Genomic DNA, 27325 nt, shown 5'->3' with positions numbered 1-27325 from the left:
CTAAAATTCTATCGCTATGTACATTTTCTTGTGAATGCCTAAAAATTGAAAACAGTAAAAACTCCTCTAAGACAACGATCCAGAACACCTTTTTACACTCACATTTTGGCGAAGTGTACTAAACAGGAATTTTTACAACTTACATAAAATATGTGTATATTTGCAGGCATTACATTATTCGTAAAAATATTTGTTTTAGGAAAATGTTGCATATTTTGCGATTAGGTGAGACACATATAAAAATGTTTTTGTTTGTGTCCGCTTTTATTCATAGCTAACACTCTAGCACCTTTAGTAAGTATAACTATATAAACAAATATATCAAACGTTTCTCTTAACTACTTCTAAGAAAGTGGATGCTGCGCTCTGTGAACGAAATTTGTAAACAATAATAACAATCTACCCAAGCATCCTTGGGAGCAGTGGCAGCACATCTAGAGAACAGTCCGAAGGGTCTTGTTTTGATTTCCAGTAAAGCCAAATTCAAAGAACTTGTTCGCAAAATATCTGGTAAATAATAAGTTTTATCACTAAACAAGTGCGGTTTATAAATTACTGTCAGACTTCTCAAAGCTTAAATTTTCTTTAACGTAATTTTGTTTCTTTGAAATTCCGTTTAATTGGGTCTGTGGTGAAAAACTACTTTGAATCACACTCAATCAATCCGAAAAGCAGTCATCTATGCTTTTAAATCATTTTTTTTTCTCTTTGTTTCATTCCTTAGATGTAAATGCATATTTTATAATAGCAGCAAAGGATTTCAATATAATATGTTATTATGAACATTTTTTAGGACGACCACGTGGAGACGGTCGTCTTACTGAGATAATGCTCAAAACCTGTATTTTTATGGACTTAGAAATGCTGGATGCTTTTAGAAGTAATACTCTTAGGGAGATGGTCGCTACGACAGTATTTTTGGATTCTGATGTAAGACGAATGTAATTTTCAATAGGATATAGCAAGAGACATAACAATCATATTATATTCGGGTTTTACGCTACTTATTAAGTACGCAACTCAATAATCTTATATAATGTAAATAAAACATGAAAAACAAGTTCTTTGTACCTTTGGCAATGGGAATATAACTGTGCGTATGAAAACTTCTGTTGTAATTAACTTTGGATTGTTTATTTTTCCTTTTCACTTTCCTCCTGTAGCTGTATTGAAAATAATTAAGATTGATTTGAGGAGATTTAATGATGACAATTTCATTAGTATTTCAATAAATAGGTAGCAGTCTTAAAAAAACTGTGAACAGATAAGAGACCTTCTACATTTTTCTGGCTTTGCCCCTCGGGGCGGGGGATTAGAACCCATGCAGATCCGTGCTATTAACTGTGAAATAACTTTTCCGGCAATAACAAATACAGGCCGAGAAGCCATAGAGGTTTTTTAAAGTCTTTAATTTTGGACTTTTTCCTGTAAATCATTGGGACTACACAGGGTGTCAACATACTTTTTAAAATGATTTCAGGTACATTTAATTAACGTTTAAAATGCAAAGAATATTTTTTTAAATGTTCGATCTGATAGCATTTTTTCTTCAATATTAAGTCGGCATTGTGGTTTTCATGATATGGCTTTTCGTAAAATTTCAGGGTGTATGGGTTTCCTTTTCTCTTCTATTACTTTCCAGAGCCCATCAAGTGTGTTGAGTTTGCGATTAGATAGCTCGTTTCAAGATACCGAAGGCACAGTAGTCCATAAATAAAACCACAGAGGAATTCGCAAGGGTAAATCGGAAATGTATATGAACAGTATCTGTATCAGCCTTCATTTTTTTCAAGGTATTTTCTCCATCCTTTCTGCATGCCTTCTTGGTGTAACAGTTAGTACATTCGACGCGTATTCGAGAGATCCAGGTTCGAGTCCCGGAGAGGGCATTACTCATTTTTCATGTTTCCTCCTTCAAAATAACCTAATGGTCCTGATGTCTCTGTTGTGGCGCCCGGTCGCCTTCCCTTCTTTCTACATGCCTTCATGGTGTAACGATTAGCACACTCGGCCGTATTCGAGAGGTCCAAATTCTGGTCTCGGCGAGGGCATTGCTCATTTTTTTTATGTCTCCTGCTTTAAAAATTCCTACTGATTTTGCAAAGGAATGTAGCTGTACTTTTTAAAGTGGGACTTGTTACTTTCCTTCATGAAGTTGTCTTTGAAAGTCACTGAACTGTAAATACCGGACGTAAAACTTTCTCTTGATAGTACGTTCAGTTGATTTTAACATTTTTTTAAACTCTTCTTATATTTAATTGCAAGAGAATACTATGACAACAATAAACTCCGTACTGGAACTTTCTTTGCGGAACCATGTTTGTAAATTTTTTCTCTTCGTTTTCGATAATACATAGACCTTTTTTACTTCCTTGTACGAAGTAAAGGCAGTATTGTAATCACGAAAAATTCCTTGTACCATATTTTAACGAAAATATCCAGTTTTAACCGCTATCGAATGCAATTCAACGATATTTTTGAGTGATATCTGTACATAAGGGCAGATTAAATGACTCTTTTTCCCCAAACGAATTATAAAACTGATTTAAAATGGAACAAGAAGAGACTTTTTTCTTGGTATCTGTAAGTACGTGCATGTATGTATGTATCTCGCATAACTCAAAAAGGAATAGTCTCAGAACGTTGAAATTTTGTAAGTGGGAATGCTATAATATGTAGATGTGACACTCCCTTTTTGGTTGCAATCGGCAGCATCAAAAGTATATATATATATATATATATATATATATATCCACTTTGTTACTCGGCTCCGTGAGCTCAGTTCTTTTTAGTCTTATATGTTGTAAATTGTGTATATTTTGCTTAAATAATTATGAATTATGTTGGTCTTATCTTCTGGTTAAGGTTTTTATGCCTTTAGTTAACCTGTATGTGATAGTTATAGAATTATAAATAATTTAAAAGTTGTTTAAGTGCGGCTAAGCCTGATTTTTTTACCATAGCAGCCATATTTGTTTACATTTGAAAGTTAGCAGAATAGTGGATTTGTTGCCAATCTAGAGAAACTAAGCTTCGCAACAACAAAGATAATGCCTTCTTTTATTATTGCAAATAAAATCACGCTCAATCTATTCTGGAATTATCATTTAAGTTATTAAATTATTCCATTATTGACTCAGCATAGCGCCCATAACAAATTAAGTCATTTTCTACACTTTCAGTGTATTTTTGCCGTATGGCACCAGAACTCTTAATTTTAATTGTAATTTTTTTAATTGTTTTAACTGTATTTGGTGTTTTTCTACATCTTTCAATTTTTAATGAAGATATTTTGAGTTTTTATGTATTTTTGCCTTGCCGCGAAGTGAGAACTGAATTAATTGAATGAGAAATATATCTTTAAAGAAATTCGAGGAATTAAGTGTTTCGTATTAGTAACAAATATTGTTGCCAGTCTGACTCAGACAGAGGAGAATATTTACGAGTAGCGTATGCTTAGGTAAGCGGTACTGAATCGTCTATGAAAAACTATTTTTTTATGTATTTAATCTCTTTCATACATCTTTTTCGATTTATTAGAGTATTTCAAGAGAACATATGGCAATGATTAAATAATTCTTCAAATGCTATAATTTTTGTGCATTGAGTTATAAAATGAATGAAATGTAACGCTGTAAAATGAACCTAACACCAAAATGTCGCTATGGTAAATAAATATAGTGAATTTTAAAAGAGTGCATTTATTCTATTATGGTGTATGCGCTATAGACGAAGTAGAACTCAATGCGCTTAATTTAATATTCCGTGCAAGGAAGTCATGTGGTGTACACATGAGGGTTTTTTTTTTTTTTTTTTGTTGTTGTTCCGATCATTTAGGTAAATCTGTGCTTCATCAAGGGCCACAATGTATTTCCATTTATCTCTGGCTAAATAGTTTTCATACTGCAAACGTAGGTAAACATAATTTTTTCAACGTTTTTAAGTTATAAATCTTTTTTACTTCCTTGTACGAAGTAAAAAGGAAGTATTGTAATCGCGAAAAGTTTCAGGCAGCATATTTCAACGAAAATATCCATTTTGATCGCTTTCGAATGCAATTTAACGATGTTTTTGCGTTGAAATTTTGTATATAGGACTTCTATAACATGTAGATGTGCACCTTATATTTTGGTTGCAATCGGTCGCGCCAAACGTATATAAATATATTTATATATATATATATATCCACTCTGTTACCCGGCTCAGTGATCTCAGTTTCTTTACTCTTATATGTTTGTAAATTGTACATTTTTTGCTTTAAAAATGATTGAATTATGTTGTTCTTATATTCCGGTTAAGGTGTTTTATCTTCTGGTTAAGGTGTTTATGCCTTTAGTAAATCTGTATGCAATATTTTTAGAATTCTCAACAATTGTATAAGTTGTTTAAGTGACGCTAAGCCTAATAATTTTTTTGATGGCGGCCATTGCTTGTTTACATTTGAAACAGCAGAGTAGTGGATTTGTTGCCAATCTAGAGAAACGTAGCTTCGCAACAACAAAGCTAACGCCTTCATTTATTATTGCGAATTAAATAATACTTAATCCTTTCTGGAATTTTTTCGAGGAAATAAGTGTTTAAGATTTACTTCGTAATTTTTAATACAGATATTTTGAGTTTTTATGTATTTTTGCCTTGTCGCGAAGTGAGAACTGAATTAATTGTAAGAGAAATATTCAATCGTCTGTGAAAGACTGTTTCTTTTTTGTTTTGTTTGCTTAATTTCTTTTATACATCGTTTGAGCTTTATTATAGTATTTGAAGAGAACATGTGGCAACGATTAGATAATTCTTTAAATGATGCAAATTTTGTGAATTCTGAGTTATAATATGAACGAAATATAATACTGTTAAGTGAACCTAGCGCCAGAGTGTAGCTATGGTAAACAAATAGAGTGAATTTTAAAGAATGCATTTATTCTATTGTGGTTTATGCGCTGTCGGCGAAGTAGATTTAATTCAATCCAATAAGTTTAAACGAAATGCAAGAAAAAAATGCGTATAATTTAATATTCCGTACAAGGAAGTCATGTGGTGTACACATCAGATTTTTTATTATTGTATTTATTGTTGCTAATGATGTATTTAAAGTCTTTGCAATTGATTTACTCGTCGACGGATTTTTTTCTTGTTACCAGCGATGTAACTTTAGAAACATTAGAAGCAGTACATACCTTTTTAGGGTATTCGTGTTTGAAGTCTTCGTTTCATGTAGAAGTAGTGATTTGACAGTTTTCTGTTTCCAATTAATAATATTGCTTATTTTGCACCTAGAAATTTTAATGCGTTGTATTGCACAACGTTTTCGAATTAGGAATACTTATATTTCTTTTCGGAAAGCTCCAAAATATATCTTTTAATCCACAGCTTATTTACATGCGACATTTTGAAAGAAAAATAGATTTAAAAGTAGCAGACGATATTTTTCATCTCAAATAATAAGCTGTTGCTAGAAAATTTTATTCCAGAACATTTGCTTTTTAAAATTCTTTATCGAAATCGTTTCTTAAATGTGTAAACACCCTTTGTTATTTCTCTTCATTTGAAATATTAATATTTCAGAAACATTTCCTTCAACACTAATATATTTTCAGCATAGTGATGCATACATGTTAGGGTGGGCCACAAAAAAAAAAAAAAAAAACTTTTTTCTTAAAATTTTTGTATCGCTATACACGAGAAAAGTAGCCTTATAGGCGTAGCAAAGCAAAATAAAATTTAAAAAAAAAAAAAAAAAAAAAAAAAAAAAAAAATCAGATGAAATTAAGTCTTTCATTTGCACATCGCACTCAAGAGTTTTAAAATAAGGGGAAGTTTTGATGTTGTTCGTCAGTTGTTTACGGTTACTAAACTCACTAGTTTGAAAATCCTGTAGGTCTTAATGGTGAATTTGGGCCATTAAGAATACGGATAAAGTTAAAACTTGTAATTTCAAATTATTTATTTGTATGCATTACTATTATTTTGCATTAACCAATTATTTATAATTTCAGCCTTTCTTATAACTTCTCCTTTTCGTTTCCTCTAAAGAATGCAAATCGTTTAGAGAGTATTTAAACTGAGGTTTTTGTATTGTAAAACCCAGCGTGTTTCTACTTCTCGAGGCCATATTACCAGATTCCGCCAGTTCTGATGTAATCGAAATTATTCGACTTTGCGTTATAAGTGAGTTATAACTAAGAGAAATAACAATACTATAAGCGATGTGAAGGAATGGAAAGCTGACTTTATTGTTGCTCGAATCTTTTCTTTTTTTTTTTTTTTTTCGCTTATACCTTATCTCTTCCTCCTATATCTTTTCCTCCCTACGCTTTTTAAAGGAAAACTTTATGTTTTTAATTTACAGGTGTTTTACAGTTTACAGGGTTCTTGATTTTAATTCTGAACAATGCATCATATATGTCGGAAAGAAGACGAACCGTTGTAGTATTATTGTATCCCTTGCTTAATATGTTCAAAGGCCTACCTGCAGTTTTCTAAAACGACGAATTAGTCATATAAAATTCATAACTATAGTATAGTTGATAAATTATAAATTTTAAGATAATATCAATAAGGAAGGAAATGATAATAAAGTGTAAATGTGCTGTATTGCTCATTTATGTTACACTTTGTCGTTGTTACGTATTTAATCTAATTATAGTTTAATCTGACTGTCAAGAGAATAAGGCAATAAAAATATATTCTATATCTTTTCTGTTCTAATATGTTCAGTTGAAAAAGGTAAGAAAATTAAAAAAAAAAAAAAAAAAAAAAAAAAAAAAAAAAAAAAAAAAAAACTTCTACCTTCAAACCCCTTTTTAATCAAAGAAAGCATATTAGTCTCAAGTTCAGGATTGCCGCCGAAGGATCGTTTGGGCTGCTGTAGAGCATCGTATTGCTACCTGGCTCTGCTTGAAACATATTTTGTAAATAATAATAATAAATCCCCCCTTTACTGTTGAAAATTTTTTCGACTGCGTCAAACATGTCTTAGAATAGCTACTACATACGAATGGGTTCCACCTGTTACCCTATTGCGATTGGGAGAAAGGAGAATAGAGCTGCGATTATCCTAATAGCAGTTATCCGGAGTTATCGAGCTGGCTTCTTGTTATGTCACAAGTGCTTTATAGCATAGTTTTTTTCAGTATTTCCTCTGTTATATTACGTTTAATGGCATAACCCTTCCAAGCATTTATCATCCTTGTGACTTATGGGGGAAAAACTATATATATCCATATATCTATATCAACAGCATCACATTTTTTTTAACAAAACTATTTAGGATATATATATATATATATAATTTAAAGTAAAGTAGAAAGAACAAACGATAAAAGACCTATATGGTCAAAAACTTTGCGCATTGTGCTGCAAAATTAAAAAATTAAAAGATAAATTCTAGTACGAACGCTAAAAAGCCGCTTAAATACTGTGGTTCCGTGAAAACTTTAACATAAGCAAAATAAGTTGCAATGAAATGTGTTAAAAGAGAAAAATATAGCATTTGATTATTTACAAGTAAAAATCAATACTAATAGTAAGCAATATGCTAAACTAATGAAGGTATATTTAAAACATAGTAAAAGTATTAACTAATTATTCTAGTTAAAAATTAAGAAGCGGTAAATGGTCGATTAGCCCAATTCGAAGTTCATTAAGGCACGTCAGGGAAAATATTTTTTTAATGAATTTCGAACTAAGCTTTTAAACTAAGCTTTCGAACTAACTCCGTCACGCGTTTCGCCGAAACAGACAATTGAAACTGTACGCGACACATTTTTCAGTTAATTAAATAAACTTTGTCAGAATGTTGAGTCTCAATTCTCTGTTCCAATTTCCCGACGCGTCCGCTTGAAGAAACACATTAAGGTGTAATAAGGATAATAAATAATGGAATGGAAATGCCGATGTACAGAATAAAATAAATAACGATATGCTATTAGTCAAAATATACAAGATTTTATGGGTGGACCTGCTAGCTTAAAGAGTTAATATTTTGTAAAAGTACCGAAAATTATTTTTAATTCAAAACTGAAATGATAATAGAATAGAAGAATTGAAGCAAGGGTCTTGCCAAGACCTAGAAATTTTTTAGAGAAAAAATATTATTAAAAACAGACCTGTAGCAGTGCCGTCTTTGGGAAACGAGGAAACTCGGAAAGGGGGGGGGGTCAACCCCGAGCATGATTATTGCTTTCCAACTCACAGGATTTCCAACTCGTAGAAAGGGGGAAGAAACGTCACTGGGAAAGAGCCAATGTAAAGTGACTGACCGTTGGCAAAAACCTGACTCAGTGCAAAGGGGTAACACATTTTTGTGTTGAAATAAGCGAAAAAGGTTCAAAATGGCGTCATGCCTTAGGAGTTTGAAGAAAATTGGACTGGGTGAAAGAAAAAATGGCTAATTCAAGAAAATATTATCTAAAATAGCCACCAAAGTCAGCAGAAATAATGAAAAATAGCTATTTGTTAATCAAAGTCGTAATTCTTCAAGCTAGAGGGCGTTCGAGCTGCCAGAAACGAAATAGCTCGTAAGTTAATGACAGGATAGAATTGGCCAGCAAATGTTTAAAATCTATTTAAGAATAGAATTAAAAGTATTGTGTCAAATTTTAAGAGGAAAAATAGACGCTGCGACAGGAATTATTTGTACATTTATACATTAGATCTTCTGAATCAGTCATCCACTTTGCACCGTCCCAGAAGGCTTTAAGCATAAAATTTCATTATCTAACACAAAGAATCGAAAAAATAATAAGGTTAATGCCAGCTTTTTTTAACGTATTTTTAATTACGTTTTGAGGAATTAGGTTATTTTTCAATATTGTGACAAAGTATAGTACTTCTTCTTGAAGGTGTTTTGTTGTATTGCAGATTCTTTTAATTCTAAGCAGCTGTGAATAAATTGTATTGAGGATGACTCTTTTAGAAATATTGGAATTCCAGTTGGTTAATTTAAGTGTTGTAAAGTTGAATTCTCTTCGTTTATCATAGACTTTCAAAAAATTGTAATCTATAATATGCAAATCAAGGTAGACTATATCATGTTGCACGGTATTTGTAGTATTAAGTTTTAGGCATTAAGGGTAGATATTAGCATTTTCAATCTTGTTGAAGTTAATGAAGGCTATTACATCATCAATATATCAAAAGATGTGTTGGGAAAATTTATGATCTTCATTTTTGAGTGAACGTATAAAAGCCTTCTTCTCTAATTTCCTATTCATTATGGATCAACACTTCTACGCGGTCATTATTTCTGAGTTTGATTTTATCGCCATTAGATGTAATAAAACTGCTCCATTATTGTGATAAGACTGCGTTGTTCTTGTAATAAGGTGACTTGGTAGAAGTAAGTTGCAACGGGTTGGCTGTGGTTCTCGGCATCATAACTTGAAGACAACTTGATTGCGTAGTTAGAACAATGGATGCATAAACCAAAAAATAAACTTTCAAACATGGCCTAAATTCCACTAATAATTTTATTTCTGTATAATACACATTATCAATTATGCACAATTGTGGGTGTGCAGTGCATCCCACAATTTTGTACACATTACATCTTCTTAAAGGACGAAATTGGAAAAATAAACTTTGCATGGCTAGCGACACAACGGAAAGCAGCAAAAGAGACGAACGAAAAAAAGAGGGAGATGCGACATAATTAAGCTTTTAATACGAATTTCATTTCAGATCACATGACAATTTAATGTCCAGGTGTTGGGTTCAGATCTCATGGATAAGTGCGGATTAGATGACGAATCTTTTTCATTTAGTTAAAAAAATTATTGCTTTGTTATTTTTAGAATGAAGACAGGAGTTAAAGTGCTATTAATTTATTATTTGAAAGCTAGATTTTATATTTTACACACACACACACATATATATATATAATAAAAATAAGTTAAAGAAAAAATTAAATTAAAAAGAGTAATAAAATAAAGAGAACTCAATAATATAAATTGAGAATGATATTCCGAAAATTGCGACTTATTAAGACGTCTAAAATAGAACCCTTAGTTTATCTTCCACGCGTCTTAGCTTTCCTGTGTTACCATTTGATGTGAAATATGATCTCTAATTTATATTTACATTTTAAGTATTTTAAGTGCGATTTAATAGCAATTAACACTCATCTTTATGACATTTTTATAACACAGCGAAACCTCATTTGATAGCCACCTGTCTAAGACAACCAGCCTTGAAAATAATTCAGGATTTCTGAGAACATGAATAAACATTGATCCTGAACTTCACCTTTCTAAGACCTCCGTAGACTATTAGATCGTCTGGAACCGTAAAAAGTCTTCTTGACAGTGCAACCATCTCCCTATGAAATCTTATGTTCGTTGCATCTTCCTAGCTTCTTCGTACAATGAACCGTTTAGTACTCAACCATCTTCCGAAAGTAATCGGTATTTCTGAAAAGATAAACAAACACTGGTATTAAAATATCATTTTTGCAAGACAATCGCTTTCTTAGAAAACAAAAACATCGGAAATTGTGTGAGGTCTTCTTAGAGAGGGTTTACTATATGTCAGTGAGATACACTTTAAATGTATTTTAAATTGTATCAGCTGGGTATATTATTGCAAAACCAAACATTTCTGTAGATAGCTGTGTAATGTAGTACTTATCTTTAATTTTACTGGCGGGGATCTGCAGTCTCGTGACCGGCGATGCAAAAACACGAGTTTTTCTCGTGACCTACGGAGATAGAGAGATCATTAAATCATCGATTTCGTTAGCAATGGCGCCCATGGGGTGAACTTCTATGTTAGATTATTCTATTTATTATTCTGGAGAAGCTTCTGTTTTAGAACAGTGCGGCATTAAGTATCCCATGTAGTACTGGCTGTAGCAAGACGGCTAGTCAAACTTCCTAGGATCGGGTAGTGACATAAGAAATATCGGAACTTATATTGCATTTACGACGTAATTTTAATTACAAGAAAGCTTCAAATGTTTATAAAAATCATCAGCGGATTATGTTATTATTTGAATATATTTAATATTGTACCAATTGAACATATGCTATTCGAGGCCGTGTGACAGGTAAGTTATAAATCTACTGTCCCCTTGCAGTAGTAACAAATGCCATGTCGCGAAGGCCTTGCCATATGAAATAACTGCGCAAACTGTACATAGCATGACATAACTGTTCAAAAGTACGAAGAGATTCTGCTTAAGATGTTTCGAACAGCAATAATGAAAAAAATATTGCACAACTATTAAATTATAGTTGCTGTACGATACATAATTGCTATTTAATAATCCAATATTACAGCGAATTTATTCTAAGTGAGCCATCCGTGGTGTAACAACTTTAAATAATATTAAAATCTTGTAGTTTAAATAATTTAAATAGATGAACATTAAGGTATTTGTGAATGGCAATATTTGAAACCAGACTCGAGTGCCTCGTGCGACTCTCGCACGAAGAATGTAATTTATTTTTAAATGTTAGTATTCTTTTTTCTTCTTGTTTTGTATGTCGCGTTTTTTGAGTGTTAAATAAAAGTTATTGCTGTGTTCCATCATTGGAGTTGCTTCATATCGCCAAAGAAGTATTACAGTCTTAATTATTTTGGAGGCACCGACCGAGATCGAATAATCGTGCGTATTTTTATTTCATTTGTTCATCACTGAACATAATATTAGTGATACCAGATTATTACTACCTGTTAATATTGAATTGCTTTATTTTATTAGTTCATCACTGAACGCAATATTAGCGATACCAGAATATTACTTTCTGTTAATATTGAATTGCTTTATTTTATTAGTTTATCACTGAACGCAATATTAGCGATACCAGAATATTACTTTCTGTTAATATTGAATTGCTTTATTTTATTAGTTCATCACTGAACGCAATATTAGTGATACCAGGTTATTACTTCCTGTTGATATTGAATTGCCTTATTTTATTAGTTCATCACTGAACGTACGTAATATTAGTGATACCAGATTATTACTTCCTGTTGATATTGAATTGCCTTATTTTATTAGTTCATCACTGAACGTAATATTAGTGATACCAGATTATTACTTCCTGTTGATATTGAATTGCCTTATTTTATTAGTTCATCACTGAACGTAACTTCCTGTTGATATTGAATTGTCTTATTTTATTAGTTCATCACTGAACATAATATTAGTGATACCAGGTTATTACTTCCTGTTAATATTGAATTGCCTTATTTTATTAGTTCATCACTGAACGTAATATTAGTGATAGCAGGTTATTACTTCCTGTTAACACTGAACTGCCTTATTTTATTAGTTTATCACTTGAAGGTAATCTTAGTGATACCATTTTAATGCCGTTTCTACTAGAGCTCAAAGGAAAAGAAAAATAGTTGAAGAGAAGATCTTGGAACCGATGAAGGAAGAAAATAAAGCATCCAAAGATATCTTTGAAGAAGAAGTTAAATCACCGGAATTAAACGTGGAAGATTTTTACGAAAATTTGAAAAACGATAAAGAAATTAATATTGAGAATCATTTTGCAATGCAACGTTATCATCATCTTTCGGCTTTCGATTTAATATCAATGCTGCTACTAATAGACGAAGAAAACAAATGTCGAAAGCAAATGACAAATGAATATTATCCGAAAGGCACAGATGAACTGAAGAAAGGCTTTGCTGTGAAATATAGCCGAGGAACTGGTCCGCCATGGAAGAGATCTAGGCGCCGTCAAGAAAAAAAAAAAAAAAAAAAAAAAAAAAAAGGAAGACTAATTTGAACACTGTCTCTTTTCTTCCTATTTAAATGTGGTGTAAAAATATTTGTTTAAAACTTAAAATTTTCGGCCTGAAAATTTGGAAACTTATGAGAGAAGTTATCTTTTCTCTTTAAGCAATTGAGCAAGCCGAGTTTATAGACTTTCGAATTTTACAGAACTTTTCCCTTCGGCAAAAGTCTCTCCGTTGGGGGAGAGGTTGTAACAACTTTAAATAATATTAAAATCTTGTAGTTTAAATAATTTAAATAGATGAACATTAAGGTATTTGTGAATGGCAATATTTGAAACCAGACTCGAGTGCCTCGTGCGACTCTCGCACGAAGAATGTAATTTATTTTTAAATGTTAGTATTCTTTTTTCTTCTTGTTTTGTATGTCGCGTTTTTTGAGTGTTAAATAAAAGTTATTGCTGTGTTCCATCATTGGAGTTGCTTCATATCGCCAAAGAAGTATTACAGTGGTTGCAAATGATTCAGGTCTTGTAGTGTGGAAGATATCGTCTTAGATGGACGACCTGGTGTAAAAAAGATTGTCTTAGATAGGTGTTGTACAATACAGATGTTTCTTTGCGTTCTGAGAAATGCAGGATTTTTTCAGACATGGTCATCTTCGAGAGGTAACCGCTTTGAGAGGATTCACTATACATTAGAAACAAACTGATAATACAGAATAATGTACAGTGTATTTCCTGAATTTGGACCTCCTCTGAAATTGTGTGTTATGCTGTTGTAAGTGTTTTTGGTCATGTGCATAGTATTTAGCGGTTGAAAATCACAGTAATACTTGGCTTAAGAGATTAGAACTTAATTATCGCTTAGGTTTGCAATAAATGGGGCCTTTGGTCCTAGATTTTGCGATCCTTTGGTTTATTTTAGTCGTGTACCAAAGATATACCCATAAAGAAATTAAGGGTTTTAGATGTACCCTTAAAGAAAGGGTGATAGCTTGAAGGCCAACCTCTTTCACCGTTGCTAGACGATCATTCCCTCTTTCCTTTTAAATACATTTATTTAAATTTAGATTATTGTTTAATGTGTGTTACCAGAAAAAGTATAGAAAATGTTCATAAATACCAAAACTTCCAATAATTTTTTATATTCGTAAACTAAAACTAAAGACTTAACGGGTAAATAAAAGGCTGACCGCATCCTCTCCCTGAAATCCTTCCCAGTGAAGAATTCCCTCCTGGTTGAGAATTCCTGTTTTATACTCATGTGTAAAACCCGAAAATTCATTTACTGTGGTGATTATTCGTAAGAATATTAATGAACAACATTTAAATTCAATTTGAAGATAAAGCTTATCGAATGATAAGAAACGAACTCTCATCATTCCAAGTCGATTGAGAAATAAAACGAAGGGAGTGTGTCCTTATCTGCGCTTTTGAAATGAGAAGCTATGATTATTTTATTAAAGTAAAAATCACTTATCGACAGCCACATGGTTTTGGGGAAGGGGGAAAAAAAAAAAAAAAAAACTGCAGCACGAATCCGTACTTAAAGGCAAAACTTTTGTGTACGTAGAACAACATACACAATTAGAGCTACGAACAGGGCTTAAGTTCAGCCGGTTTTGTTCACTTAATTAGTTTATTTAAGAATGCCGAAGCATTCGAATGCTATCTGTTTAACGGAATGGATACCTTCGGGGAGAACTTTCTAAGGGAAACTGGCTTGTATACACGTTACACTTGGGAAAAGCCACTAAAGGACTCATGCAGACAGACGTTTCGCTGGGATTCGAACGCTGGACTCAGTTACCGCAATGTTCAGCGGTTCAAGAGCTCGGCCGTTGTTGGGTTAGAGTAGAACCAGACTCCTCTATTTGTCAATTTTGTGTGAAATTTTAGTTGTGTTAATTTAATCCATTATTTTGCCATTAATTTATTAATAGTTTTATATGTTGTTGTATTTTAATTATTCGTTATTTGTTGTTTAGTTGTTATTCTATTTAATTATCTTTATTCACAGTTCCTCATGACCTCCTTAGAGGTTCAGTAATCAAATCGCACTTTACCCTAGGCGGGTTATCTGGTCCCTGTCTAAAAAGAATTAAGCTAAAAAAAACACATTGATTTTGGAATGAGGGAAAAAAAACTTTTTCCTTTGAATACTGATTTAATGTATTTAACCGAATTAATTTATTCTCCAAATTAAATTCTTTGAAAGTGAGGGAAATTATTAAAAGTATTTTTCTGTCGATTACAATATGAATTCTTCCTCTTTTCTTTATTTTAACTGCCCTCTGATAAAACCGTGATTTTAATGTAATCGTGGGCATCGTTTCCGATATGGCATTACTCCGATAAACAATAGTTGACTACACTTTTAATAACAAAGCACTTTCTCTATGTAAAAATAATGAAGGAAATGTTCGTGGTAGGAGAATCGATCACGATTCCATGTTGTCGTGCCCAGCCAATATAACTACAATATTTTTTCGGACGCACTCACTCTTTTAATGTCTTTTTTTAAAAACGCAAACCCCTTTTTTAAAGGTTTTTTTTTTTTTTTTAAAATAAATTTTCTGCTTGAAATGAAATTGCTGAATTTAGGTAAGAGATGCATTATAGGTACTCGAGGAGGGAGGTTCGCCTTCCTTCCCTGTGCTGCGCGCCACAGAGCGGCGTGGAAGCACAGAAAACTTGGATTGAAAATTTTTTGAAATTCCAAATGGTCTCGCTGAAGATTGCAAAGAAGCTTGTCATTAGGACCATCTTCTTAAGATAATCACCTCTTAAAGCGATCAGTATGTCTAAGAACACAAGTAAACATTGGTAAGTGGACTTCAGCTCTGAAATAATTGCTTTCACGGAAAATCAAAATCATCTGGAACCATGGATGGTCGGCCATCTTAGAAAGGATTTACTGTATTTCGTGAAAAACACAATTTTCGTTTGAGAGAGTTTTTTTTAATACAAAGTTTATTGATATTCTCAGAAATACTGGTCATTTTTAAAGTTGGTTGTCTTAGAAGGGAAGTAGCTATGAGAGGATTCGGTATATTTATTACCGTAAATATAAATAAAAAATGAAAAATAAAAATAAATATTTTTGTACAAATTTACGCCCTAGAAAAATTGAATATAAAATGAAAAAATAAACATTTTTGCGGAAAATTACGCTGCAGAAATATTGAATATAAAAATTATAGAGTATTTATTTTAAGCTTCATGTTGGCTATGTCTTGAACAAGACGGCAAGAAGAAATTTGAAATTTTTTTTTAAGTCTCAATTTTTTATACGTTGTATTTTTGAAAATTTTTATAAAAAATTATTATTAAATTTGATTAGTTAGCTTAGAATAAAGAAAAGTAAGCAGGCCTTATAATTTCTAAATTTAGAAGTTCCGGAGCCCAATGATAGATCTTCAGGAACGGTGAATTGAAATAAGAAAATAAGTAGTAAAATAAATGGTAAATTTAAATTTTGCATGTAAACCATAATGAAAGGTAAGCAAATGGTAATAATGTGAGTACAGTAACTGATTATGAAAGAAACGTAAACATTTTTAACAGTATTCTGCAGATAAATAAAGATGAATATTCATTTTATTAACATTTATTTCATTAAGAAATAAAGATACGTCATTATTTTTGCTACTAATTAATCCATTTAAAGCTTTCTTGATAAAAAAATGATACAGTCCATAAATTTTCCACTAATATTGAGCCCCAAACCGTTCAAAAGTTTCTCTATTAAAGTTTCTGATAGAAATTTTCTGGGAATTCTAAATTCTGCTGCCCGGTGCTTCCGTAAGATCCCTAAATTTGCCCGCCGTAAATTTTGTCACTTTGTATTTTTTTAAATTCTAGAAATTTTGACCCTCCTAAATTCTACGCTTGGTGCAACCGCATCGATTGCATTGACTCAGAGCTTAAATTGAGCCGGAACCCACCGGAGCTTAGCTCCGATACTTCTTAGTTTTGGGGATAAATCATAATTCTAGGCGGAGCGCACCGGAGCTCTAAATATGAAGGCTCCAGCACTTCTTTTATGTAACTGAACAACAATTTCAGTAGAAATTTGATCTCGAAAATTGTGTTTTTTTCAATAAAATTCTATTAAACATCGCTTATTCAATTTTAGTTTATCTCTTTATTTTAATTAATTTTTATTTAATTAAATAATAATTATTAATTAAATAATAATTGATAAATGTTAATCAAGTAATTATGAAGTATTTAATTTTTTAATTATTAATGATTTTAATAGTCATTTTATTTATTTATTTACTCTTGTTCCTCTTTGCTGACGGTCTTCCATAGGGTTCCGGCACTTCTAATTTTAAAAATTAAGCCCTGCTCTGACTGAGAATTAATTACTGTCCCCAAATATCAGAGTTCATCTTATGTGGGGCGCTGGAATTATTATTTCTCTTAAAAAAATTAGATGCATTAGAGCTGGTCACTAGCTGGATTTAAAACTTACGAATTAACGTAACTTATTTTACACAGATGCAGTTATTTGCTTTAAAAAATATATTAGAATCTTAGCAGAAGATATATAAACTGTTTTTTATTGATTCAGATGCATGTGTACATTTTTGATAAATTTTTCTAAGACTTGCAGAAAAACTCCAGTGTATCTTTGAATTTCAGCTAGCTGAATTATTTGATATTAATTTCGTAGTTTATCTTTTAAATCGCCCGCAAAGGAATTTTTTAAATAGAAGTTGTTAAGTTTTCCAATATTTGTCATTGTTATGTGTTTCTAATGGAATTAAGTTTTCGTCAAAAATTGAGAAACACTGGTTATTAATTTTACACAAAGCGCAATATCGTAGACAATTCGCGTTTCTTGAATGAAGCTAATGCTATTATTTGCACCGCAGCTCCTGACAGCAAATGAATTTGTTTCGCTGTAAGTTTTCTGAAAGAATTACAGATGGCGCCACATTTCTAAGAGAGAATAGTTATATTTCACCGCAAAATTTCAGATTATCGTCTTTGTGAGTTGTGTACATTGCAGTTAATTTATTGTTGATGTTCGTCGTAATACTGAAAAAATATCCCAAACCATTCGCGTCTGTTGAAAACGGCAGCGATGCACTCGTGACATTAAATGAAACTGTTTTCCCTGTAAATATTCAGAAAGGTTTATAGATGGCACCACATGTCTAAGTGAGATTCGCTTCTGGTTCTATTTTGGTGAAAAATTTCAAGTTATCATCATCGGGAAAGCTGCAGTTAGTTTTGCTGTTGATATTTATCGTTGAGGGAGGAAAAAAGAGTTAATTATCTTTGATTATGGATGACGATGATGTTTTTGATAATGATGATGATCTGACTGAAGCATTTAAACGAGCTACTGACTTCGTAACATATAATGCGTCTGTTATGCAACAAGATGATTTATTGTATCTTTACGGTCGGTACAAGCAAGCAAATTTTGGAGCTTGCAATGAACCAATGCCGGGTATTTTAAAATTCAGAAATCGGAGCAAATGGTCAGCTTGGAACAAGCTGGGAAATATGTCGAAAGAAGATGCAATGAAAGAATATATTGACAGAGTAACCCTTTTAAGTCCTGAATGGGATTCAGCTAATACGGTAGACAAATCAGAGAAAAAACATTATGGTCCTGTAAACAGTACGCATTTAAGAACTGATCCGGAGTTGAAAGAAGAATCAAAAACAATCTTTGATTTTGTAAAAGAAGGAAACTTAAATAAACTTGAGCTTTTGTTTTCATCGAATCCTGAGCTGAGAGACAAAACTGACGAAGATGGTTTATCTCTCTTACATTGGGCTTGTGACCGTGGATATTCGGATATTGCTAAGTTTTTGATTTCTGCAGGTGCAGAAGTTAATTGTCAGGATAAAGACGGGCAGACGCCTTTGCATTATGCTTCCTCATGTGGGCATGAGAATGTTATTAAACTGCTAATGCAAAATGGTGCTAAAGTTAATATTTATGATTCTGATGGTTTGACAGCTTCTGATGTTGCTTACAACACATCTGTGAAAGACCTTGTAAATATTAATTCTGTTTAACTTCACTAGTGCATCAAAGAATTCAATGAAAAACACTATGCAGTTACGAAAAGGTTTTTCATGTGTTGTTAGCTGATCCAAGTAAACCTTAAAAATATTTGGTTAAATCAAGCTGTGATTTTATGGATAGTGGTACAATGTTATGTATTTTTTAATTCCTTACGGGATATTAATACTTGATTAGTTTGTAATTACGAATCTGCAGTTTTGTGTTAACTTTTCAGCATTCCCATTTATGTTGAAAGATATTTCTGAATAAGCTTTGGAAATCTATGTAAAATCAAAAGTTAATTTATTAATTGAGCTTCTAGATTTTAATTTTTATTATATGAAATTGTATGATTGGGTATTATTTGTTTCGGGTTGTAATTTTTTTAAAATTGGGGAATATTTTGATATTAATATGCTATTACTGATTTTGTTTCTGGGATGAGCCTTTTTAAAAACGTGAGGAAATTAGGAAAAAAGCAACCTTAGGTTGTGTAGGTATGGAAACATCCCCTGGAATAAAACTATTGATTTTAAGAGTGATCAGACACAGATCATTTTCCTTCAAGTGCAAAAAGAAAAGGAATCTATAGCTGATCAATCTTGAGATTAGTACTTTTATTTAAAATTTTATCCCAACATATTTTTGACTAATTTAAAATTGTACATGGACATGTTTCTCTTAAAATTTGATCAGAGAAAATATCAAAAAAATTTATATCTTGCTAAAACCATGCAGACAGATATTATAGCTTTTTATTTGTTTATTTGAAGGAGAAAGGATGTCTTGTCAGATTTATTAATTTGGATATTTTATAAAAATATCATTAATGACATTTTTACAGTAATTTCAGCAAATTGCAACCTTATGGCAAGTACAGCTGTAGATGGCATTTATTTATAATTTCATTTTATGGAAGAAAACAGATAGTGTCCTGCATTTTTAATTTTTTTATGTAGTCACAAGAAAGAACACATAATTTATAGTTGAATCAACTGAGGTTTAATTTATTGTTTAGTGCATTTATTAGAACTTGCAGAGAAATTAACAACTTTATAAATTCAGTTACTCACTAAAATAAAATAGCTTTTGTTCCCGATTTCATGCTCTATGGATGTGTTTCTATCTATAATAAATAAAGACCAGAAACACTAGTGTATATTGCTGCCAGTTGACTCACATCAAATCATCACCATTATAAATTTGCGTATGAGAAATTTAATCATTAAAATATTGTTTTCTGTATTTCTTGATAACATTTTGAGTTAATATTATTTTATGCTGTGAGGATGGTGTTTTTTTTTTAATATTTACATCTTTGCTTATGTTTTCTGAAAGGCTGTTCTTTTTCAGAGATGGTCACCATGAGATGATTCATTATATGTTTCTAATGCTGTGTAATATATTTGCTGCAAGATTTTTGTTACTGCAACTTCTTTAAATTATTTCTTGTCAATGACAGAACTAAAACTAATTGCTGATGATAAAAGATTTTTTTTATTTTTCTCATTTATTCCATTTTATGTGTGGAAACAAAATGCTAAAAAGATAAAACTGGAAAACTGAAATATTTCTATTATTAAATTTTGTTTTAAGTACTTTTGGCTCTAGTATAGAATTGGGTGCCCCTTCAATTGGCGACAATTTTTTGTAAAATTTTGGCGATAAAATCTGATTTCTGGTTACCATGATAGTGTAACTTTGCTTTAGCCTCCTGAATTTTTTAAAATAAAAATAGATTTATGTGTACATGGACAAATTTAAACAGTGCACAATGCCTAGTTTGTGCAGTTCTGGGATTTTTTTTAAGTGAAAACAGATCGATGTGTACATGGACACAAGAGTTATGCAATTCTTTGACTTTTTATTTTGGTTTTGTGTAGCGGCCATCTTGAAATTATGTCTTCTTGGCGTCAAAAAAGAATCGCCAAAAAACAAGGGGCACCCAATTGTAAACTTTTACCATACTTTTTAATAAAAAAAATAAATGGTAAAGACTGGTAAGTAAACTTGCCTCCCCCCTGCCAATAAAACATACTGCATACACAGTCAGCAGTAGTCACTTATAAAACATTAGTTGAATGTTATTTTTTCTCAATAATAAATAAAATGATGTCCCTCTATTTTTTAAATTGATGCCAGTATTAGTTTTATTCTATTGCTTTGCAATTAGCTCTTATTATTTTTCTTGATGTAGGCAGACATTATAAAATTAATTTATGCTAAGTTAATTAATTAGAAATTAAGCCATTTTTAAATATGTTACACCCTGTTATAGTACCAGTTCTGAAATGAATTACAGAACATAAATTGATATGAGTATTGAATATAACTAAATTGATATGAGTATTGAATATAACTATACACTGTAAGGTGTCTATCTCCAAAAAAGACCCGACCTAAACTATTTGGGTTGATCTTTACAATATGGTAACTGGTAGTTTGGCGACATTTTGGAGGCGATAAAGGTTACTACCTGGGACTTTGGTAATAATGTGAGCAGTACTCAGTTCCGATTACGCATTATTTTGTGTGAGGGAAATGAGAGATCATGGGATATGTCATGTGATAATAATGGACGAATTACGGTTCTTTAATCGGAAAAGGGGGGAAATCGGGAAAAAATCTGGAAATTTTGTATTTGGCTTTATTCTGTGTTGTGTGAAACAGTGTTCGTGAATTTTTGGATCCCATGGCCGTAACTAAAGTGAATTCGAAATGGGTATTTATGTATGTATTAATTTAATGTATGTGCTCATTTATATTTTAAGTAGTGTTTTTGAATTTAATTATATTTTAATTAAATGATAGTTATTTTGTGAATTTTATGTTTGTAGGAATTTGGTATACGTTTTAGTTGAAGTAAACGTGCATGGAAATAATTTAAATATTTGATACTAAGTATTTGTAATGCTTGCGGTATGAATTCGTTGGTGACGTGTATAATGTAATAGATGATTTAGAGGTAAAAGTTTTTGGATATTTTATTTATTTTATTATATGTGGAAATGTTCATATTTGGAAAGGGTAAATACTTTTTCGCGATGAGGTAATTTCATATATGTTCTTTTTACCGGGTTTAAAGATTGAGAAAATTGTCATGTATTTTCGTGAAATTTTTCTAAATTGTGAGAAAAAAGCAGTGTACATGTGTATAGTGAAGAGTGTGCGCAATGCCATTTTTGTGCAATTCTGGGATGTTTTTTTTAAGTAAAAATAAGTCGGCGTGTACATGGTTTATGTGTATGTGTTATTTTGAAAAATGCGTAAGGAGTATGGTATTGTGCACTTTTTCCCAATTTTGCAGTGAATATTTGTCATGATTAAGCAGTTTTGTTAGATAAAATTTCTAGCATAAGTGTAATTCGGCAGTAGATTGTTGGAAGAAGTGTTCAGTAGATAAAAAGAAAAGAAACTTCGTGAAGACAAAATGGCGGCGGGAAAAAAAATAGAGGGTTGCTGTAGGAGAGTTGGTCGCCAAATTTTCGCCAAAAAAACGCCAAGTTACCATAATGTAAAGATCAACTATTTGAAACCATAGGTCTTAAGACATGATTGACTGTATGTATTAAAGTGAAGGGAGCAATGAATAATATACAAAATTTTTTTAGAATGCATGTAAGATTGATTAACAGAATAAATTTTTATCAACAGTATGTTTCATATTTTTTATAATTCATTTTCTTTTACAACTACACTGACAGATGCAGAACTTGAAGAAAATAATTTCTTACTGTAAACTGGAAATATTTAATCTGTTTTTATGTAAAAATCATGTCGTTAGTATTACTCTAATACTAAAATACGAATGCAGTGGGTGAAATATATACTGTACATAAATGAAGCATTGGACATAAATATTTTTCAGCTATCCAGATCAAAAGCAGTTTTTCAGTAGGTTCTAATGACTCTGAACTTTGGTAATTGATTTCATCCTCTTCACAAAGTTAGCCAACTTGACTATGTTTTTCACAGTCATTGACACCATTGTAATTGGCATATGGTATGCAACAGCTGGCTCCCAGATATACATGCCCATTTTTATACTTTTCAACAGTACTTCCATGGTGAGCCTAACAATTTTCTTTGTTGCTTGACTCTTCTCATTAACATTCCTAAAACTCTCTGTAAGTGAATTTACAAAACATTTATATGAAAAAACATTAAATCATTTTTAAATCCATAGTTATAGTATGAATTGTTTACTGAACAGTAGCAGGTGCACTGATGTTCGTGGGCAATTATGGCATTGCTTCAAAAGCCATGGCGTCATGACTCATTGAACTCAAATTGTTCCAATCGAATGTTGTATACCTAAGAAAAATTCTGGCATCCAAACAAGACGTATGCCGAGGTACCACAGTATCTGAAGTGTGCAATAATTTTATTATTTAATGTATTTTTGATGCCACTAAAATATCCATAACTTTTTGAAAGGGCATAAAATTTCATTTTGACAATTTATAAAGTCTGGGACATGTGCTGAAGCAGGACATTTAAAATCTGGGACAGCTGATCACTTTACTTTCATGTGTAGAATAAAATGATGATGTTTGTTTCTTGATTATGATGAAAAAAAAAAATATTGACATTATTTATTAGAGTGTTCTAGCTTACAACTAATTAAGATTTAAGTAAAGCATTCTTAACTAAAATCTGGATTGAGCTGTTATTGTTTCCTTTGCATAAAAAGTAAAAATTTCTGTTCTTGTAGAACAGGAAGTTGCTGCCAATTGACAAGCCATAAGGTACTTCATTTACAGGGGTTGGACAAAAATATGGAAACACCTTTAAAAAAACATGTTTCTTTGCTTAATATGGTGTAGGAAACCCTTTGGCATCCAAAACAGCTTGCAGTCTTCTCGGAATGGATAAATACAATTCCTGTATGTTTGCCAAGGGAATATTATCCCATTCTTCCTGCAAAACGGTGGCAAGTTCAGATAACGATGTTGGCGGTGGATAACGAGAACGCACTTTCCGTTCCAATGTAGACCACAAAGGTTCGATAATATTCAGGTCTGGTGACTGTGGTGGCCAGGGGAGATGGGACAACTCATACTCGTGCTCAGAAAACCAGTCCTGGACAATGTGAGCTGTGTGAACAGGGGCTTTGTAGTCTTGGAAGACACCATCACCATCGGGGAACAAAGTTTGTACCATGGAATGAACTTGATCAGCCAAAATGTTCACATAAGTCTTGGCAGTCATGTGCCCTGACACAGTTATCATGGGGCTAGCAGAGAACCACGATATGGCTGCCCAAACCATAACAGAACCCTTGCCATGTTTCACTCTTGGCAACAAGCAGTCTGTATTATAGGCTTGAAATGGCGTTCTCCAGACGTAAACTCGGCCAGAAGTGGGAAACAATGTGAAAGAAGACTCACCAGACCATATTATTTGCTTTCACTGCTCTGTAGTCCAGGCTTTATGACTTAAACACCACCTTTTTTGTTACGGGCATTAGCATCACTGATGAGTGGCTTCTCAATTGCAGCACGGCCAGCAATTCCCTGTTTATGAAGCTCCCTTCTAATTGTTTTGGTACTCACAGGGTTCGGTAACACAACATTCATTTCAGCAGTAACTTTTGCAGCTGTGGTCTTCTTATTTTTCGTCACAATTGCCCTTAATGATCGTCTGTCAGGATCACTCGGGACACACTTTCGTCCGCGCTGTGATTTAGCAGATGATGTTTTTACGCTTTTCAAATATGCTGAATAAATCTTCGATACAGTACCTCTTGAAACACTAAACACCTCGGAACCTTGCTAACTGAAGCACCTACCATACGTGCTCCAACAATTTGCCCACGTTCGAAGTCTGTTAACTCTGACATAATGCAATGACAACCTCACACAACAGTACTCCGACAACAACTGAACTATTTAGCACATTTACGAAGTTGTATAGGTGGCGTCAGTAGTCAAAAATGCCAGCGCCACCTACATATTTCATTAAAATCAATCCTTCTTTTCAAACATGCATTTCACAAGGTGTTTCCATATTTTTGTCCATCCACTGTATGTTCCATATAATATAAGTGTTATGCTCTTCAACCTAAAGAGATGAATAATTTAAAAACAGTTTGTACTTCACAGTAGCATTTTAGAATAATATTTTTTCATACTTGCATTGTTACATCTTATTATCTTCTATGAGAGCAATCTAAAGGGTTTTCAATACTAGTGTTTTGTTTATCAGTGGCCGAGTAATAAAAACCGCTGAACACTGGTAGTTCAGTCCAGGGTTTGAGTCTTGGCAAACCCTGTATGGGCATTTTCATGGTTTTCTGCATGTGCAACGTGAATAGGAGCCAGTTTCCCTAAAAAAGTCTTGCAATAAGTGAGCACAAGTACTTGAAAAAATGATTTAAGTTTCTCTGTCATATGCATGCATGTAAGTGCAGATATTTTTCTCATTAAAAAATTTAGTTTTTGATTGAATCACACATCTAAAGTCTACAAGTGTATGCAAAACATTGAGCACAATCCTGGAATTTGATTCCAAATTAGACTTCTTTTTTACCTCTTTCTTTCTCTCTGTTGTTTATAACAGACTGAAAAACTCCTAAAAGTGGGAAAGAAGGCCTGTTAGAATTTCATAGTGTTCACCTGAAATATAATTCTAATATAAAATTAGTTATTGTCACATTTTTTTAAAATCTTTTTATCATTTTTTTGTCCAAGTTAAGAGTATATTAAATTAAATCATAAATTATCAGTCAGGATAAGATAAGCGGTAAAGTACGAGAATTCTTAGAATTATTGTGTGTATGTATCATGCTTTTAAAAAAAAATCTATCGCCGGGTTATTAAATTTTAGATGGGATGAATGGTTTTGTAAGATATATTGTGTTCCTTTTATATGAGGTATAGTTATGATGGGGAAGTATAATTTGTCTTCAAAGCAGACAATCATAATTTTGTTTTCAATGAATAAAATAACTTACCAAATAAAAGTGGTCAAGCTGTTCAGAATAATTTCCTGTTTTCACTTTTTGTAAACAGTGTGGAAATTCATAAGACTTTTTTTAAAATTAAATTCCCATAAATCTGTTAGGTAAAACAAGACTATATTCGAAAAGCATTTACCAACTGCTGAACAGACCACTTTTTTTTTTTTAATGTTGAAAACTAAGTAAACAATTTAGAATTCTGTATTTTATATTATTTAGTCAAAAATCTTTCTTTCCAAACTTGTAACATACACATGCCATTGCTCTGCTCAGTACGAGTGCAGGACTCTCCAGGTGGAAAATAAGTTTCTTGTTCCTTCATGGCTTCCAGTTTTCTCCTCTCGTCATTCTCGTTTCTTTATTTTTTTAAATTATGCTTTCCTTTATAGGGTTACATGGTGGTAAAACTTTCCCAGATATAAGAAATAAGATTTAGAGATCATCTTCATAATCTGAAAATTATGAAAGAAGTAAAATAAATCTTTATAATATTGAGATAATAAATATACACCATTTATATACATATCAAGGTAATAAATGCTATGCTACATCATTTTACTCATGGTTAAAAAAAAGAAAAAAAAAATTGAAGCTTTACACTGCCCTAGAGCGAATTAAATCCACAAAAGCTGAAAGCCTGCGTGTGTAAAACATGCACAGTTTCAAACTTAATGGCAGAGAAAAAGCGTGCGAGTTGTTTCTGACACTGAAGAGTAGTGAACAGTGGCGTGTTTATTAATTTCACCTTTTATTTATGTATGAAAAATCAGAAAATAAATTACTCCTTCAATTATTTTTATTTAGGGGCAAACTAGAAAAATAATTTTTTTTTGGGGGGGGGGCAGTTGGAAACAGTTTAAAGTCTATTTTTATCTTTCTGGAGATTAAGCTTGAAAGGAAGCTTCCACATGCAAAAATCATTCATCCTCTTGCTTGCTAATAAATCTATTAACTGTGAAAGCTTGACGTATTGTTTACATAAACAGAGATTTCCCTGCTATGATACTATTGTGATATAATTCCTTCAAAAGATTTGCATTTGCTTGTGTACTTTATAAGCAGCTTGGCATTTTTGTCATAAAAGAATTCTTTTCTGATTTTTAAAATCTTGGGAAAAAGTGATCTCCACTTTCTGCATATTATAATAGTGGTATTCCAGTTAGTTAAAACAATCATCCTGTGTGGTGGTCAGCTATTATTATAGTTAGAGAACAGTTGAAATGTTCCAGTAACATCAAGTTGTTTTAGTACTCTTAGTAATGTGCTACAAATGGAGGGATGCTGTAAAAGAATTAAATTGAGAATCAAAACACTTATTTTTTCTTTAGTGTTGCAAACATTTTATCTCAAAGTGCATTTAATGCAAATTTATGAATTGGATGAGATTAGTTTATTTATTTATATAAAGCATACTATAGTCTCTTCTAGGAGGGGGGATTTTTAGGGGAAACTGACTTGTTTGAATGTGCGAAAATTAAAAATAGGGAGAAAAATTTAATGTATTAAGTCAATTAAAATGAATTTTGTTACATATTATGTAATATTTAAAGAATTATGGATCAAGAAATGTTTGTTTTACACAGGAAAGAGTTCCATTTATTATTATTACTGCTGCTTCTATAATTTTAACTGTTTCCATTATGT

The 27325-nt window shown here is 32.0% G+C and overlaps 2 protein-coding genes across 4 annotated transcripts in view; both read left to right on the top strand.

Moving 5' to 3' along the window:
* The window catches only part of LOC118184437 (laminin subunit alpha lam-3-like), a 358990-nt gene that overhangs the window by 166023 nt on the left and 165642 nt on the right, over window positions 1-27325 (top strand). The window lies entirely within an intron of this gene.
* LOC118184433 (acyl-CoA-binding domain-containing protein 6-like) lies at window positions 17700-22376 on the top strand. Its single transcript, XM_035354101.2, has one exon. It carries the CDS (start codon window positions 17985-17987, stop codon window positions 18729-18731), a length of 747 nt encoding a protein of 248 aa, XP_035209992.1. The 5' UTR covers window positions 17700-17984; the 3' UTR covers window positions 18732-22376.

The sequence above is a fragment of the Stegodyphus dumicola genome, chromosome 1 (assembly GCF_044657685.1).
Source record: "Stegodyphus dumicola isolate Sdum_Otavi_A_Nest chromosome 1, ASM4465768v1".
Taxonomy (NCBI): domain Eukaryota; kingdom Metazoa; phylum Arthropoda; class Arachnida; order Araneae; family Eresidae; genus Stegodyphus; species Stegodyphus dumicola.
Note: the sequence above shows the minus strand (reverse complement) of the source record. Positions and strands in the feature narration are given on the sequence as shown.

Bases quoted from the DNA above. Each gene is read 5' to 3' on its own strand.
- LOC118184433 (XM_035354101.2), top strand. From the start codon at position 17,985: ATGGATGACGATGATGTTTTTGATAATGATGATGATCTGACTGAAGCA.